Here is a 19,441-nt window from a genome sequence, read left to right as displayed (position 1 = left end):
TGTCTTTAAGACATCAGGTTACTGTGTAAATATGTTCTGCAAAGAAAGGCTCAATAAAAGAAAAGGAAATATTCTCTAGGTTTATCCAGAAAGGAAATTACTGACAGACAACACAGAAAATGGAAATTTTCAGTTCCCTTGAAGTCGCAAAATAGCGCTTAAAGACTAACTAGCAAACTAGATAAAAGAATGTAAAAGTAGACATACAGGATGCTAAACATAGCAAGAACCAGTGGATAAACAGATAATGAGGCACCTAGTGGGTTCTGTGGCAAAGTCATGTAACATAAAAAAACTGCACATGCCCTAAGAGAAGTTCAAGGCAAGGTTTACAATATTGGGGGCACTCAGTGAATACGACTACTAGAGACCCCTCTAGGTGACCTTCTAGGACCATTTAAGGACTTCCAGTAAGGGCTGGCGGCCTGTAAATTGGTTCTAGGAGAATTTAAGTTGATGTATTAGCTAGGAAGCACATAGTAATGAATATGTATAATCATGATGGAATAAATACATTGCTGTAAAGTTTCACAACACACATTTGATTAGAAGAAAAATCCTCTGAAGGCACTGATCTAGCACTGTAATAAAGAATGCCTGCATTCTAATACTTAAAATTGTATTAGAAAGTTTACTTTCTAGCTGATTGCAGTATCACTACATGCTACCACTGATTAAACTACGTATTTCTAAAAGGAGAACATTATCCAATTCTAAGCTGGAGTTTCAGACACACAGCACTGTTCTGTAACAGTTCACTGCCTTCCAAGAACTCTTACACAAAACCCACTAGTTTTGTTCTAGTTTGAATAACATATACAGCACAGGTTTTAATTGTGACTTGCAGCATCTCTGTAACTCCAATTTGGCCCCAGAACACAAACCTAAGTGATGCCTGCTGCCTGCTGGCACCGAAACATCCTAAAAAGAAAAAACAAACGGGGGAAAAAAAAGGGAACGCGCAAAGATGGGCCCTAGCTGATGGCTATCCCTTATTCAAAAGTATGCTTTCCCCTTAGGATCAGGTTCCTTCTATATGGAAGAGTCTGTGCTTACAAATTTGTCTTTCCTCATTTGTTTAAACTGTATATTCTATCTTGTCTGATTAACATGCTTTTTACAATCTCACCTCCATTGTGCAACATCTTGTAATCCACAAGAATTTCCACAACAAGCTGTTCTGGCAGGACTTCATTCTGCAGTTCTCATACTCTGCTGGACTTGCCAATGTTTCATTCCAAACAGTTTTTCATTCTGCAAGTATCAATCGAATTGGGCCCAGTATGTTGCCAAATAAACACTTACTGTATTAAGGTATGTATCTTTGGCAAGTAGGATTCTGTTTGATCATATCCTTTCCCGTGTTTGGCAGGTGACAAAGAGCACCACACGATATGGTTGACATGTATTTCCCCACTTGATGATTTTACAGTTGATTATTTGGAGGAGAAGAGAAAGGTACACAGAACACAGCTGTAAAACATGCAAATATGGCACTGGAAATATCTTGCCTGAGAATGAGAATTAATTATGGCATTGTACAAAGCAGTGGAGAAGTTGTATACAAGCAGGGCATCATTCCTGGTCAAGGCAAACAGATGTCAATCAAAACACAGCAACTATGATAACTGTAGGAGTGGGAAGTCTATCTTCTAATAGGAAGCTAGAAGCTACAGAAACAAAAATAAAGGCTGACCCTGAAAATGTACTGGAGAGATAGATGAGCCACTTAAACACAAGAACACATATATCATACTGGCCATGGCTAAATTTAGTCTGAAGTTGGAAAAAAAAATCACTTTTAAAACTGGTTAATTTCAGAGTAGTTTAAAACTGTGGTCAAAAATCCACTTATTAACACCTTAAGGTATACATTACTCATGATTCTGTCCAATCCAATATTCTTCAGATTTTTGTATTTATTATATTATTTATGTTTATTTTGAGCAGATACTTGGCAAATTAAAAAGTTTATCTATCTTCAAGTACTATTTGAGTAACAGTACAAAATTCCTGAAACAGAGCACAGAATTAAACTATGGAACAGGAGGTCAAAACTATATAATGGGGTACTCAAACTTCTTTGCACAAAGGCCTATCATTTTGCTTTTTTCAGACATCCATGTAAAGTGGTGTAGACTTTTGGCAGCAAACTCCTTCCTTTGATGAAGACAACAACCTTAGTTTAGGCTCTTCATCTCAAAATAAGTTCCTTTCTTCCTTAACTGCTTCCTTGTCTTGCAATTTGAACTACTTAGTTTGCAAAATTTACTTCTGCCTCCCATCAGGAATAGATTTGGAAAATGAAAAACGGCCATTCCTCCCATTCTTTCTATCAATTGACCTTGTTACACAACATCTCTATGACATCAATGGAATGTCAGGTTTGAAATGAACTGTTAAAATGAACAGATCTGAAATATTAGTTACTAAATCTTTGTGTGATCTGCTGGTTTTAAATTGATACTCCCAATTAAAACAAACAAACAAAGAAAACCACCACAAAACACTTACTGGCAAATGACATCAGCATTTACATTATTTAGAAAACCAAATCTGTTTATTTTACTTTGATTCCTGAGGCACAGCTCAAGCTCAGCACACTTAGGTGCCTTTTGGTTAATAGCGTGCATTCCTCGCAGGAAGAAAATTGGAAGGATAGGGTGTCTGTCACTTGTGAAGGGCAGGGAATAGGCTACTCAATTCTGAAACAGATCAGAAAAGAAAAATTCCTGGAAGAATACTATTAGGAGAGGAAAGATGTGATGTGGGAAAGTGCTGACCCATCCTCAGCTCTTGCATAGACTTAAGAAAGAAAAAAGGAAGAGCAGGATCTGAAGTTTACTGTTGCAGCATTTCTCCCCCTTGTTGCAACCACAGATAAGATATCTTTATCTCTTCCATTCTTCCATCACCTTTCGGGTATCAACTGTTTGTTTCTCCTGTGCTCCTGAACCTTCAAGGAAAATCCAGTGCCTGAACAAGCAGCTCCTGGCACCTGATGACAGCAAAGTAGTCACAACATTTAAACCTATTGCACAAATTGCTACACAGACGATATGCTTAACTCTTGACAGCTGCCAACAGCGAAAGAAATTCTCCTGAATGTTAGTGACGGATACTTTGCTCTAAGGGAAAGGTCTGCTTTGTGCAGCCACAGCAAAACAGAAAACATGCCAGCAAAGAGGTGCTGGGGGATGCAAATATATATTATACTATAACCCAAATTGCTCCATCCAGCATGGAACTTAGAACAACTCCCTGGCTGGTTTACCTTATGCTATCTTATTACAGTCCCAGAGGGCTTGCAAGTCCAGACCACTGTCTTAGAAGACCCATGCAAAAAGAACAATGAACTTTTTCTTGCTGGAGAAACTATTAATTGCACTTCAAGGGTAGGTCACAAAAGCCTACATTGGAAAAGCGGGAAAGAAGTCAACTCTATGCATTTAAGTCCTGCTATTTCATGTTTGTGTAAGTTTAAAGTCCAATGAAACACAGAAGACATACCTCTCATTGGTAATACAGGAAATACAAGATAAACAAGAAGTGTATCAGAGCAAATTGTAGGAAACAGGAAACAGCACACGCAGCCTGGAAAAACAGAGAGGATTCTTTCTCTGTTGTGCCATGTTCCCTAAAAATTAATGGAAATTTCCTCTTTTTAATGAACAGAGAAGATAAAGCTTCGAGTTTTCATAACAAGACACAGAGACCACATAAGTTTAGGAGCAACAAAAGTTTACCAGAAGCTGTGAGAGAAAGAGTTCTCAGTTGCTCACCAGGAGGTCGTCTCAAGGCCTCTTTAATGCCTCCTTCCGCCAGCTATTTCTGATTGACTTGTGCAGTCATTTAGGAAGCCTTTGCAGGTTTGCCATGGCAAAGAAAATTACTTAAGAGGTATTTCAAGACTCAACTGGATATTCTCCAAATCACACAAGCATCAAAAAACAGTAAGTTAAATTCCTCCTGTTGCCAGGAATGCACTAAATAACAAAAAGTGGGAGAAGGGATGTTGGCCAGTATTTACAATTCAGAGCCTTCCTGGGTCTACCATCTTGTCTCCACTGATCGACTTAATGTACCTTTCAATGCCATTTTTCCACAAACACAAAATTAACAGAATGGTCAGTAAGAATTAGACCTTCAGAACCCCTTTTTTCCACAGTTACCTTCAGCTCTAACCATACAATTAACTGTCAGAATACTCCTGGTTTGCAACTATCTGACTTTCATTTTTATACAGTTTCACTACTTCTTATCTTGAATATTTTAAAGAGGCTATTTTTCCAGGTAATTTGTAAGTTGGCTCTTTAGGCCAGCTGCAGTGGCATTTTGATTTAGCTTTTTGCACTTTCTTTTTAAAGGTGAGCTCACAAATTTAATGTAACCAAAAATATTATGCCTATTGTGTAACTCTATGAGAAAATGCTGCTTACTGGTGTCTCTTGTCTCTTGTCTTCAGAGCATATTCAGCTAAGAGAATGTCTTTCAACATCACACACAAAACAAATTTTTTAATTGCTTTCAATTGTGTCTCAATAATAACCAGTAGATTATTCCCCCATTCTCATCTTCTTTTTGCACTTCCTGTTTTGTGTCAAATATTTTCCGGCTTTTCCAGATCTACGAAAAAAGCTTGCTATAGGCAAGTCCACCTCATCCATCCAAACTGCTCCTGATTCCCTTTCTCCAAAAGTTAATACCTTACTCCATTTACCCATCTTTACCTGGACACACAGTCTACTCTTTTTTCATCCATATACCTAGTAAAGTATTTTACAGTTTTTAATTACTTATATTCTCTATTTTCTCTCAGTCTCATCTGTACACCTAATCTGTAATTTATCCATTATTGGTATCTCATAGTTGTATACATACACTTTCACCGACACATAAGAAACAACAGAGGCTTACTACATTCTTTACTTAATTCAGGATGGGGTTTACATATGCAAAGTATAAAAAGGCAGGCTCTGAGCTGACCAGCCAGCTTGACAAAAGAAAAAATGGGGAAAAGTGCATCCTGCAACTGACTATTGTTTATTTTGGCACTATAAGGGCCCAGATATAAATACAAACATCTTCAGCAAAAAACATGTAAGACTAAAAAGAAAGCCAGTGCAAAAAATTTTTGATTCCTAAATGGTAGTTCCAAGGTAACACTTTCATTTTGACACACCAAATTTTGGTGCCTCCAGCTGGAAGTAGTACTGCCTGCCTGCTTAAGCGCTCCATGAGAGAAGTTGGTACTCAGTTTTTCTAAATAACTGCATCTTTACACATCATGTTTTGTGCTACCCCAGTGACATTTTCCAGCTTTTCTCATGTAAATTATTTATCTTAATTGACCACACAGCTGTCTTATTCAGGCTTGCAATGAGTGGGAACACTGAGATGTACTTTAAACTTTTGATTCAATGATATAGTAAGTGGGAGCTCATTTTAAAACACAATAATAATCGGGTCTTACTTTGATTTGGTTGATATGAAAAGCCTGGAGTGTAAACACAGCTGCGTTTTTGTAAATCTCATGTATAAAAGGAAGCCTTCTGTACCTGTAAATGCTCATTTCTAACCTTTCAATTCACGTAGAATAAACTACTGTCTAGAAAGAACGTACTTGGATGTTTGCACCCAAGCATGAAACAGGACTGTTTATTTTTTAGGCACTCACCTTGTAAACCCTACATATGCAACTCGTATTTTGAGAACAACTTCGAGGAAAGACTGGAACACTGAGAATGAATCCCATATGAAAAAGTGATGTTAGGACATTTTAAACAGTGCCTAACTGCAGAAGGAGGCATTTTTCAGTGTGATGGGATCCAGTGAGAACCAGGTATTTACTCACTTGCAGTTTCTGAACCTGACTGGATCCAAGAATTTTCTGAAGTGGTGATGTCTGGACCTAGCCGGTCCAGGTGTGGCCCCGGCCCCACCGGTGCGCTCTCTCTCCCCACGGAACGCCGCCGGCAGCCGCACGCCTGGCAGCCGCTCCGGGACACCCTGCCACCTCCTCCTTCCGCACGCCCCGCCAGCACGGGGGTCGGGACGCCCTCCGCGGCGAGCCAGCGGCCGCGGCTGCCACGTCCTGGCTGTCGGGAAGACGGGCGCTCGCTGCAGGACGAGCTCGTCCTGTACCAGCGCCTTTCAACTCGGAAGGGGGACACAGGAGACCGCCCGCCGCGGAGCGCAAAGTTCAGCCGCCGCGAAGGCAGCGAGGTGGCGCGCAGACCCGCGGCGGGACGCCCCCCGGCGATGCCTTCCCCCTCCCGCCCCGCGGGCGGCTCCCTGGCTCGCGCCCCGTTTCACACCTGGCTTCGAAGGGGAAGGCCACGGCCCCAAGCTCTCCGGCATACCTGCCCCCGCGCATCACCTCCCACGGCCCGCGGCGGGAGGCCGGGGCGGCTCCGCTGACCGCCCCGCGGCGGCGGCGGGGCCTGCGGCGGGGCCGTGGTCGGGCAGCGGCCGCGGGGCCGCCCGTCCCTTACCCTCGTCGTTGTCCCTGCTTCGGCGGCGCAGGGCGGCGGCAGCGGACCCTGCCCTCCCGCCGGCCGGCCGCAGCGCCGGTGCCCGCTAGGAAGTAGTTGTGAGTTGCGTTACCTGTCCTATATTGACGTATCCGTATTTGCTCGCTATCCGGTTGGCCTCCGGGAGCCCCCCGGTTATCCGCACAGCCCAGTGGTTGGTGTACAGGCGCGTCCTGCAGGCGGGCAGCAGGAACCCCAGCACCAGGGTGAGCCGGCAGAGAAGGTCCCCGCCGCCTCCGCCTCCCCAGCAACAGCGGCGCTTCCAGCCCATCTTCTCCTCCGCACGCAACCCCCACAAAACTTCTCCTTTCTTCTTCCGAGGCCCTTGTCCTCCCCTCCGGGCTCCGGCGGTACGTCCTCCGAAGTTAGCCCGAGGAAGAAACTAGGAAGAGCTTGGAGTAGTGCATTGAACCGCCCGGGGGTTAAATGATGAGGGGTTGGGAACAGTGGTTCTGATCAGTGATTGCTGCTATGCCCTCTTCCCGCCGCTCTCCGGGGATTAAGTAACTTGCTTGTCAGAGCTTCTCTCACTGTTCCTGAGCGCCAGCTTCTCCCTCTATCCCTAGCTACATGGGAAGTCGTCTCTCCGCGGGGAGGAGGGGTCCTTCTCCCTCTCTCTGCGTTTCCCTCCTCTCTGACTTCCTTCCCCCTGCCAGCGGTCTTCTGCCTCCTCTCCCGCGTCTGGCTTTTCTTCGCCTCCACTCGCTCCCTCTCTCCGGAACCCGGGAGCAGTGTGGCTGCGGCGGCAGGCGATGTGTGAGTGTTGGCAGCTTAGAGCCTCAGTGCACTTCGGCTCGGCCACCTCCCTCTCCCCTCACTCCTCCTTCTCCTCCGCCTCCTCTCCCCGCCCTCGCTCCCGCAGCGGCGAAGGCCAGGGAAATGGCAGCCGCGTCGGCGCCGCGTTGCTCTGCTCTCCGCGCTCCTGGGCCCCGGGCTACTGCTGGCCTCTTCAGCCGCCGCCCCCGAGCGCTGTCCCTGCGCTCCCGCCGGGCCCGGAGGCCGCCGCCCCGCCGGCGGGGCGGCAGCAAACGCGGCGAGGTGCGAGGCCTGCGGCAAGGCCTCGTGTTCGGCACCGGCCTCCCGGCCTTGCGCCCGCGGGGCGCTCAGGGCGAGGAGGGGCCGTGGGAGAGCACCAGCTACTCCGGTAGGCCGGGTCTGCCCAGGCATGCCGGCGCCGGGAGAGACTGCGAGGTTACCAGGCACGACAGGAACAGCCCCACAGGAACAGCTGCTTCTCCGGCAGTCACCGTGTGCCCGTTTGCTGGCCGCGCTTTAAATACATTGCACGTCGTCATTTAATGCGGCCCGTCTGTCCATAGTCACCATTTTCAGAAAGAAAAGTGGGTGGCTGCCACTTTGACAGAGGAACGGTGGTCCAGACCCAAACAGAGAGGACAAAGTTCTCGGTGCTCTCTCATCCATGTCTTCATGCAGCATGGCTACAGCTTTGCAACCTGCTTCCATAAGTGGAGCACCTCTAGGCCTAGAGAAGATGTGGCTGGTCATCAGCAGCTGTCTCAGGTGCTGCCAGGTGCCTGGCTGGGGTGGAAGAAAACTCATGTCCACTCCAGCCCAGGCTTGTTGTTTAACGGTCTAAGCATTTGAGCCACCACAATGGCTTTGGACTACCGGTAGATCTACTTCCTTTTGTTTGAAAGTTAAAATAATTGTCTATAGTTTGGTCCAACAGACTTACTGTGATGATCTGTTGCAAGTTTTGAAGGAATTTGGACGTGAGAAGTACTGTTGCAATGCACTAATGTAAATCTGTGAATTTTTTTTCTGAGAAAAAGGTGTAGGTAAAATTGACTAACTTTGCAGGCAAAATTCAGGCAGCTGTCACTCTCTTTTCTGCTGAACCATGAGAAATTAAATACTTTACAGAAAGTCATAGAATAGCATGGAGTTCCTTGTTTCCTCTGCCAAAACCTGTGTCCCTACCTTTAAAACAGCTGTCTTCCTAGTAAAGTAGAAATAGTAAAACGCAGAAAACCAAAGCCATGTTTTCCACTTCAGGTGATTCTCTGCTTTAGGTTCATTAATTTTTCCCTTACCCATGGGTATTACGCTGGTGATCAACATCTTCCCAGATCTTTTGATTGTTTTTAAAGGGCAGAAAAGAGGGAAATACATTCTTTATGTCCCTGTTTGCTTGATGTCTCTGAGAATTTATTTGCCAGTGATTACCTCTTCTCTGTTTGTATTTTTTTCTGCAGTTTGCGTGATCATTTCCTCAGTGTATTCCAATGTGCTGTTTAGTTCTGTTTCTACATATAAGACCTCATGGCTTACCTTCCCTAGGATTTTACACATGATGCCTTACTGTTGAGCAAATTGTTGTTCTATTGAAACTGCAGTCAGCACTCTCACTGGATTCAGCAGGCCCTCGTATGGATTGTAGCTGTTAGGACCAGGCAGTTACACCTTGTTGTTAGTATTCATAAATACACACTCATTGAATATAACATTAAATATCCTGTGGCAATTAGCCCTCATTCATTGGTTCAATGATAATTACACAAGTCAGCTCTCATCCTATATGTAGAGGGCTTAAAGTATGCTTAATCATGAATATCCACCTTACAGAAGTAAGTAGCAATCAATGGATCACAGAACATGAACCTTGTGCAACCCCGGTTTGTTTTTCTGAAGAGGGTGAATTTAAAATCTCTTTTATGGTCTTTTCTCGGTTAATTCTCCTGTAGTTTTGACCGCCGTATTTTTTGCTATAGATGATGGAGAGGGTTTCTAGCACAAAAGGTGCACCCTACAAACAAAAAATAATGCCATAATGTCATGTACCTACTTCCAACTTGTCTCACTTGATGGTGTTTTATACACAGGCATCAAAGCCACTAGGAATCAGTTGATTTGATAAATACATCATTGTCCCCAAGTATCTTTTCCTAAAGCTGCATCATATTGCATAGCCTTAGAAAAATGTTGTGAAAATTGTGCTATACATAAAAATAGCCTCTGGTAAAGGAGGGATGTAGTCCCCAGAAGCATTTTTTCTCTGATTATAGTCCTCTTTGCTGAGGCCGCTGTGCTAGGTGGCAATTATAGCTAGTGTCAGACCATTTGGACATTGGTTGTGTTGTGAAACATTTGAATATGTTTCAATGTGAACTCCAGACTGCAAAGTTTTGCTGAATACGTCAGCATAGCAAAATCCTTAGGGGGACTTCACTCCCCACACCCCCTCAGAAAAAGAAAAAAAATAGATGTGAGAACTCCTGCCATACCATATTCTGTTCTTTCATGACACAGGTAGGCAGTAGGTATACTGAGTACCAGGTGAGTGGAGGGACCACTGAGGGGACTGGCAGCAGTGTGGGAGTTTTATTCAGCGTACCTGCTGTATGTGGACTGCATGTAGCTGGTAGCTGGGCTTCCTTCTGAACTCTATGGCAAACCAGATAGCTTGTCACACCACAGGGAAAGTTTTTATCCCCTCTTGGCAAGGGCACAAATTTGCTCCCTTTCATCATAATTGTCACACCAGTGCCTCTTGTTTCCAGACACACACACACCCTCCCACCCCCTTCTTACCCCTCTCCTATGACAAAAGTCAGTATCTGCCTTACTGCTCAAAATGCAAATTTCTACGGATCTCTCTCTTGTCCTTTACTTATTGATACTAATCCCTGAATCCCTCCTCTAGTGTTAATGCCAAATGATAGTGATTCAGAGTCAGACCTCAGTGTCTATTCTCACTTCCCTCCTATTTGATCTAACTGCCTCTTGTTTTGCTGTTTTGCCTACCTAGTCCTGAAATTATTTTTTCCTTTCTAATTCTTTCCCAGCCTGAAAATCCCTCTGGCTCACCAGCTCTGGCAGCTTTTTTACTGTGCTGTGCTTCATGTCAGCTTTCTAGCACTCCTCTGTGTTTCGCAGATCAGTGCTCCAGAGATGTGGTAGGCACCCCAGGGTCATAATTAAGGAGGAAACTACATAGGACATATAAATTCAAAGAAAGAGGCAGCTCAGTGTCTTCCAGGAAGAAGTCCTGCAAGCAGATGTGCTGGCCCCTGAAGACATTCCAGAACACAGACTATTTTAAGAATAAACTGGGAATATATGTTCATCAGCTTTTGGAGAGGGAGAGTCTGGGCCGTAACAGATGAAAGAAAGGAAACTTTCAAAGAGTGGAGGTTGTGTCAGGGAGTTGTTTAGAGGTTGCCTTAGAAAGATGATTAGTTTTGGAATCCAAAGGAGTATTTAGATTTCCTTAGTTTCAAGCATAACTGTTTTTACTGTTTTTTATAAACAGTGCAGCTAGGTCACTTGACACCAGCCACCATACGACCCACTTTTCTGGTACATGGTTCTTTGATCTGCAGTTTTCCGTGCTTCAGGCTTGGCTCTGATTTTATATATTTTAACTTCAAGTGCTTTAGAAAATAATTAAGTTTTGGGGGGTTTAATCTGGTTTTTAATAAAACACTGGTTTTACATATGATCAATTATATTAGCAAGTTTTTTCCTCAGCAGATTCCTGTCTATCCTTAGAAGCAGGGTACCTATTTTGAGTACTTCACTGTTCTCATGGAAAGCCACCTATGTATGTCCAAATTTTGAGTGAGAGTTTTCACCTGTACATTAGACACTTGTTTTACATTCAGCAGCCAATACTTTGAGATTGATCATCCCCCCTCACTGAGCATGCCTCTCACTGTTCCCAGTGTGTAGACTACAGGGTTTGTACACCTAACCCTGTATGCAGTCACAACAAAGTATGGCTTCTTAGTACTCTTCCCACTTCTTGTTGGTCACTATGGGAGTGAACATAAGTGATTGCAGACTTCAATGATCTTTCTGGGAATGCAGAGGAGGAAAACCTTCTGTCCTGAATGTACAGAAAATAAGAGACAGGACAGGTAAAAGTACTCAACTGGGATAAGGAAGCTGGGGTGGGACAAAGGAGTGAACAGAAGGAAATTGGGATGGAGATTTGGCCTCTGTCAGGGTGTGCTCCAGCCCAAGCCTCAGTTTTTCCCTGAGCAATTTAATGTCAGAAGCTAAGTGATTCATGTATGGAATTAAAGGGAATGATCCTTTATTTCTTGCCTATTGGTAGTAAAGCAGAATCTGTGTCTGGATCTAGGAATAGGTGTGTATACTCATAATTGGACTGATACTGCCTTATTCAATGACTATGTGGATTTCATTTTGGTTTTATGAATTAGGCTGCACTATTTTTCACCCTGTGAACAGAATGTCACTCTTACCTTTCCATCTTTGATGGTGTTTATTGTCATTTTTTGAAAGAGTGGCTCTCCCCTTATTATAGTTAATGGTCATAGTGGCAGGCATAATTAGAAAGGAGGTTAGCGTTTGTTACACTATCTGAAGAGACTCCTTCTGCTTCTACTGACTCTACTGACTGCTTCTGTCTCTACTACTCTTCTACTCTAAGTATGCCTGTGCCGGCATACTTATTTGCCATCTTCCCATTTGTGCGCATGCGTCTCTTTGGGCTTTAATCTAAACTGTCATTATTTTTTTTCTGCGTATTTCTTTTTATTTTCTCTTTTTAGTTGTTTTGGTTTTGTTTGTTTGTTTGTTTGTTTGTTTATTTCAGAGATCTAGTTGACAGTGCAGATAGCCGTACTGACTTGACTGGTAATACACAGTGCATAGCTAGAATGAATGACTATGGCATAGAGAGAAAAGACGGATGGTGGAAACAGGAATCTTTTTCAGTTGTCTTCAGTGCCTTACACAGCATCCTGTAACAGTGAACCCTGACTTCTTTTAATAAGAACAACTGCACATTTTCCATTTCCAGCTTCTCATTGGATTGTAAAGTTTCAATCACAGAATCTCAAATACATGGAAAAATGTTAAGTATAAAAATAACATTTCTAGTCTTTGGCTCTGAATTTTAGCTATGGAAATTCTCATAGGCCCCTTTGATATAATGGAGGAAAGGATTTTTTTTTCTGAAATTACTTATCTGAGTGAATTGATCCATGTGGAAGAAGATGAGGCATTTTTTCCCCCAAGTTCACTGGTGTTAACGTTCCAGCTAACTTGTTTCTAAATTGTCCCCTGAGTCAGAATTATTGTAGCTACCCTATTCTGTAAAATTGACTCAGCTGTACTGCAAGTATCTATAGGAGTTTCCTTTCCTGTTATAGTATCATAGAAACCATCAAATACTGCTATGCTTTTCTTACATCAATATGTTGTTGGTAGCATATGGCTGAGGTAATATTCTTGCTAAAAAGAGTGACCAGTGGCAAGTGAGAGTCCAACCCAATTTGAAAAACATAACTGAAGAATAGTAGCTAAATGTCCTTATCTCAAGAAAAGAAATTTCATCTCACATGTTCCATCATGGCCTACCCTCATTTCATGAGCTCAGATTGGACTGGTTCCATTTGTGCCCTAATCCTTCTCAGAGACTACTGTATACACTTCATTAGGAGAGCTAGTATTCAGCTTCTTCAGACGTGCAATTGTCTTCTGAGTCCTTCTTCCCTTACCTTTGTTCAGGTGCTCCATGCAGCTCCTATTGTCACAGTATGTTCATGAAGTAACTAACTTCTTGATGATAGTAGGATTATACTTAGTCTTCTTTATCCTCTTCTTCTTGTGAGAGGAAGCAGAGGTCGTATCTTTAACCTGTAAGAAAACCTGAGCAGCTTTTCCAAAGAAAAATGTGTAGAAATAATAGTTTAGGAGCATCCCTTTTAACCTGGGACTCTCCACTCCTCCCAGTACAACTCCTTTGGATTATATGTCTGCATTTCTTTGCATGAAACTTGCTAAGTGTAATTTGTTGGTCCTTGAATTGAAAAAGAGCTTGTTTACTCCAGCCAGTGTCTAACAGAAGATGTGACCTGGAAGTGGTGAGTTTATTAATGGGAAAGGAAGTATGGCATGTTTTTATACCTGTGTTCCAGACAAGGAACAAGTTGGGAAAGGGTGCATTAGGACATACAGCCTCTGTTTCTAGGTGATTGAATTCTGTTATAATTCAGTCATAATTCTCTCTTCAAGGCCAGACCCATGGCACATCCTTTTCTCATAAGATACCATTTACCAGCTTACTTGCCCCTGAAAAGTGAAGAATTTAAGGGGTTTACCAATCAGAAAATTAGGGAAACCACTATGTATGTGCTCTACCCTGTCGTAGTTGTTGTATTACTACCTGTTGTGGTAGTAATTAAACCAACGCCAAGACTGCAAAAATGGAAGTTCCCATTCATTGTTTATTAGTTTAAACAAAACAGGAAAAATATTTAGCTATGTTTGATACATCCTGTCGAATTTTATGTCTGAAAGGAAACGGAGGGCAGAAACATAGACACCAATAATAATGGCCCAGCTACAAAGACAGATACTGTGAGCGTCAAGTGTTTCTTTCCAAGGAGGTGATGCTGATTGCATACCTCATTTTACCGTGTCAATTTACTAAGGAGACCATTCTGGTGCTTCTGTTAAAATGGACAGAGGAAACGCACATCTCTGCATATCCCTTTGTGCTCTGCCTGCTGAAGAGCAGAGGTGTACTGACAGTTTCTGTCAGGGTCTCTTTGTGTTCTTTGATTTGATGCAAAGGACAGAGTAATCTATTGATGAGAGCACTTTCCCAAATTTTCTTCTTCAATACTGATATTATTTTCTTCAATTTTCTTTTTTTTCCATATCTACAATCAATCTGCCTTTCCTTCTCCACTTGTCTGTCTGCTGCTAGATTTTTCTCTTCTCTTTTTGTCCAGCTCATCATTTTTCCCCTTTTCATCATCCCCAAGACTTCTACTCTGTACATACTACTCATGGGATGTTATTCTCTGTGCTCGCCTCTGTTTACCATGAAAAACAAGGGCCATTGTAGCTGAATGTTTTTGTGGATGGTATTGACCATGATGGTGTGTAATACAGCATTGCTAAGAAATCCTTACTAAGGTATCATATATTCCTGATAGAGGACAACCTAGTGCTCCTTAACTGGTAGTCCATGTTCAAAGTGCAGAGTCCAACCATAACGATTAAGGGTAACTCTGGATCAGAAGTTACAGCACTGGTGCGTCTTCAGCACAGTGATGTGTATGTGTAAACCAGCACTGGAGGAAGTAACTGGTGAGGGAGAAGAGGGGTGTGGGTGTGTTTTGCTGCTCACTAATTCAGACAACTCATTTCTCCCAGAAAGTTCTGGGAATGTTGTATTGTACATAAGCCTCCCATGTGTCCAGTTCTGCTCACCTGTGCATTCATTGTGTGAAATGTAGTGCCTGGAGAATGATGATAACAAGCAAGTGAAATTAAAACATATATAGCCACAAAGCATTGTCTTAGGTTTAGGTAGATTCTAAGCTGCTTATCTACAGATCATTTTTAGATGGACTTTTGATTCTGTTATATTGTGTTATATACAAGAGTAAAAAAGAAAAGCACAGGAGAGAGAAAAGGGAAGGGATTAATTTAAAAAAATAATTAATTACCAGAAAAAAGCTAGAAAAGTTTAGCCCCTGGTCAAACTTAAGACTGAAATGGATATTTTTTTGATAACTGGTAAGAATACTGTGCAGCTTTACTATGTGGGTAATATATGATTTATGATCTCTTTAAACAGTAATTTCCTTGCTGTTAAATGCTTACACATTTGTAAATTATGTGATATTCTCAATAAAGTACATTTTCTATGTAACAGTTTCTTAAAATGAAAGCGATTTTGGTTTGGATTTTATCATGAGTGATGCAAAAGACAGTTTTTACTGTCTTTCTCTGCTTTTAGGAAATGAAACTGGCACAGTTCATGAGGAGATTAGAAAATTTTCACTCATTCTGGAAGAAATAAAAAACAATGGTTCTAAATTATATCAAGTTCTTCTGCACTCATAAACAATCCACTCTTTCTTTCCTTCTGTATCAGCTTTAGTTCTTTTTTGTCTGTTCTGTGTTGATTCCTCAGTTGGATAATTCAGAGCCACATATTTGTATTTTTAAATTTTGATTCAGCAACTGAGCAACTGAAAAGCAAACAGTGCAAATGAGAACATTTGCCAGTATACTTGTTAATAGTCTAACGCCTCTCTGTGACCCTTTGCATTTACGCTGTTTTTCTTCATGCTGAAAAATGCAGATTATTCCATGAAACAAATATGGTGCAGAGACCTGTTTAGTGTACAGAATGCATAGTTCTGATAGCTAGCAGTTTCAAAAAAACACTGCAAAAACCTTCATTAAAAAGAAAAGAGCATCAGGGAGAGCCACTCTATTTGCATGTTGGAAAGTGAATGGATTTTTGTCTGTTCTGCAGGTCACGCTCTCAACTTGAATACTCATAATATAAGAAATGTATGTATAGCATATAGTTTATCACCACTGCCAATATACCAGTTCATTAAGTTCCCTTAACCTTTCTTGAGTGCTTCCTGAATGCAATGAGGTCATGTTCACAGATACACACAGTATGAATGTGACATTTAAAAGCTAATGTTGAAGCTCTACCCAGGAAGTAAACTCTGTAATCATCAATTTATTTTCTAGGAACGTTCCTTGGACAAGGTCTGTGTGACCGTGAGAGACAGCACCTTAAAATCCATGCTAGCTCTCCCTGAGAGATAAAAAAGACTGTGCCTTCTAACCAGAAGAGTCATATTTGTACTACCAGAGAGAGAAGCAATACCCTCTGATTTATATGATCAGTTAGAACTTGCCAGCATGGATGGATTTTGTTGTACCCTCTGCCTGTTAATTAATTTTCTACTTTATCTGTCTATCCATCCATCCATGTAGTAAACCAAACTAAAAAAATATATATAATCACTCCCAGCACTAAAATAATGAATAAGAAATTACAATTTCTGGTAGACATTTAGTAAAAAGTAGAAGGAACTCAGTCTTCAGTCTTGTTACTTCCACTGTGGCAGAGGAATAGAGGCAATAGACAGTGTCATGTGCTCACTTTGTCAATTTTATGATCTGAGTTGCTTGGTCAGCTCTAGTTCTGGCCAGTTTTCTGATCAACTCCACAGCTGTATATCACTCTCTGTTGTCATCAGAAAAAATAATCCACCTTTACATGAGTATAATAATGAAGAGTGTCTGGGTCACTGAATCAGGGTGATGTGTTTCCTGCAGAAGGTCACTGATTCAGGTCACATTACTATGATGCTGGCTGACTGTCTCTGGAGTGGGTGCAAATGTATTAATTCCTGATTCAAAGTCTTTAGATGCACAGACACATTTTATTAACACTGCTGCAAGACAGTCTCAGGATGACAAAGGTGGTGCAAGCATTTCTGAATAGTATTTTTACTGTTGCCTCAGCTACAGGAAATGATGCTTGAATACTGCATAAGCATTAGGAAAACAATAATTTCTCCTCCAACAAAACATGCTTTGTTTAGCACCAGGAATACCACAGGTGAGGACAAAACAGAAAATATAAACAGAGAAAACAATATAACACAGTCGTCAAACTTTTCATCTCTAATGTCATAGGGAGATGCTGTGAGGATGAGACGTTAACACATGGATGCCAGCTGTAGCAACTAAATGTTTCAAGGAAACTTGTTCCTAGTTAATGAAATCCATTCACGAGTGACCTAATAAAACTCAGAAGAGATTACCAGATTTATTCTTGGAAAGCAAATAAAGTGAAATTCAGAGGCTGACAAACTCTAAACATGATGAAAATGTGACTGTTAATTCAGATTTTAATCTCCAGATGTTCAAATAAGTTTTTTGGGGTTTGGGGTTTTTTGAGATAACAAGTTGCATAGTATGTTGGAAAACCACCTGCAAATGTACATAAAACAGACTAAGACAAAATCAGAAAACAGTTATGTTCAGAGACAGGGCTGGATATTCTCTGAAAAACTGCTGACATTATCTGAAGAATTCTGGCTTTACCATGAACTCATTTTTAGGAAAACTAGGCTGCTATGCTGCCCCTGGAGCAACCAGGAAATGATGACTTACAGAAAGAGATTACTATACTGGGTTTATACTAACTGTGGCATATAGTACCTCAATGCATCAATGCAGCTAATCTAAGAAATATTTGATGTGTGCTATTGCATTTCTCCTTGTCCTTTCCCACCTGTGTGCATTAGGAGACCATGGAAATGACAAGGGGTGACTTGAGGTCGTGTTGTAACCTTTGATCCACCTCTCGTGCCTATCGTGCTTGCCTATGTGAAACTCTCTGTTGCAAACATAACTAAGATATCCCTTCTGCTGCAGACCCTCTATTTGTTGTAACACACTGGAAGCTCCAGGTAACATTATTCATTTTGTTTTTCTGCAAAGATAGAAATTACAAGTAGATTAAAAGCATCTTGTGCTTTAGACATGACAAGTCAAAAGCTTGCAGTACCCTTTGAAATGTTTATGGTAAACTGATGTCCTTCGTTGGCTGTCAAAGTAGCATAAATGCTTAAATTATTTGAAGCCTAATTAGAGGCAGTATCATTGTTCTGTATATTTCTCATGGGATTTTGCTATTGATCAAGTAACCTCAAGATTTGAACTCAAACTTTTAGGAAGCCCTTATTTTGATGAGTCTCATTAGTGTCAACCTGTTTGATCAGCGATCTGACTAAAAGCCATTTGACATTAATGAGAGTCATTGTTTTAAAGGCTGTTAAAATCAGTACCATATAGAGATGCAGGCCAAGTTAAGAAAGTCTATATATGTGTGTGTGTGTGTACCTGTGTAATGTATTTGTCTGTGAATGCAGTCCTATCCATGCAGTTGTTCTTCATAGCTTACAGAATAGGAAGATACGGCAACATACAGAGTATAGTTTACTGCTCACCTTTAAACTCCACTGATTTTACTGCAAACCACCTTCATTTTTTCACTGCATTATCTTATATTAGTTTCAAATTCTCTCAAAAGACAGATGAAGGTCCTCAAGTTGTTAAGATGTTAAACTGTCAATATTACATATTTCTTACTACACTCTCAGCAGGAGATTGAGCAGTGAAATTTGAACCTTCTTGAATCTGTTTCTTCCAGCAAGACAATACAAAAGGGCTGACTGTGTTGGAGGTTCTGAGAATGTGAGTGCAGCAGCTCATTGTTGGAGCTTTGTATTTAGAATACTCATTTCACATTTGGATGTGGTTGTATCCCTAGTGTGAGCTATTCGGGCATCAGGACAGAGAAGATAAAAGGCTGCATAACATGCACACGTTAGATATATTTTTGCACTTCAAGAACTAACAAATAATAAAACCAATTTAAACTCATAATTATCTTCACCTGATGTCTACAAGCAAAATTACACAAATCTAAACCACAAATTTTTTGAAGTTCTGTTTTTTGTTATATGGAATTGTTGTCTAAAATATTTTGCAACTGATGTATAATGTTTGTGTTAATTGAGCTCTGACATGGAGCCAAGTGGTTCAAATGGAATATAAAATATATGTGCCATCAGTTCTCCTTTAAGGTTATGTTTAGGTATATTTGAAAGTTTGGATGCAATTATAAAATGCCATTGATATGCCAACAATACTTTTGCCATCTTACTGCATGATCTTTTTAGGGGTGGTCAGTTTTCTGACTCCATTTTTTTTGTGTGGTTAGAAGATGTGTCAGAGTTACTTATTTGTTTGTAAAGTTACCTGTATAATTTTGAAGCCTGGACATGATGCTTGTGTTTGCTTCACAGGCAGTGTGAGATATTTCCTTTATAGCAATTTTGAAAAAACAAGCAATAAGTCATGTTACAGTCTCTTTATATTCTTTGTAATTAAGTATTTGAGGACAGCACTCAGGCTTTTAAGGTTTTTTTGTGGGTTTGGTTTGGTTTTTGGGGTTTTTTGGAGGGGGAGGAGCAGAATTATGCTTATGACAATACTGTGCAGGACAGCAGTTTTTAAATTTGTTTACACTATTCTTTGAAGATCAGGATCTCACATGCATAGAGGTATCTAGTGTG

At 41.4% G+C, this 19,441-nt stretch overlaps 1 protein-coding gene across 6 annotated transcripts in view; it reads right to left on the bottom strand.

Annotated features, from left to right (window-relative positions):
* The window catches only part of PCSK5 (proprotein convertase subtilisin/kexin type 5), a 229,397-nt gene extending 222,082 nt beyond the window's left edge, over positions 1–7,315 (bottom strand). For 2 of the 6 annotated variants that reach the window (XR_007200827.1, XM_048290928.1), the window contains exon 1: positions 6,607–7,296. Coding sequence is in view for 5 of the 6 variants with exons in the window: in XM_048290928.1 (XP_048146885.1) it covers positions 6,607–6,804 (198 nt within the window). In the remaining variant the exon portion in view is untranslated. Of the gene's footprint in view, positions 1–6,606 lie in introns of all 6 variants that reach the window. The other 4 variants (XM_048290931.1, XM_048290930.1, XM_048290929.1 and 1 more) reach the window with 4 other exon arrangements.
* Positions 7,316–19,441: the final 12,126 nt, after the last annotated feature.

This window comes from Corvus hawaiiensis, chromosome Z, assembly GCF_020740725.1.
Source record: "Corvus hawaiiensis isolate bCorHaw1 chromosome Z, bCorHaw1.pri.cur, whole genome shotgun sequence".
Taxonomy (NCBI): Eukaryota; Metazoa; Chordata; class Aves; order Passeriformes; family Corvidae; genus Corvus; species Corvus hawaiiensis.
Note: the sequence above shows the minus strand (reverse complement) of the source record. Positions and strands in the feature narration are given on the sequence as shown.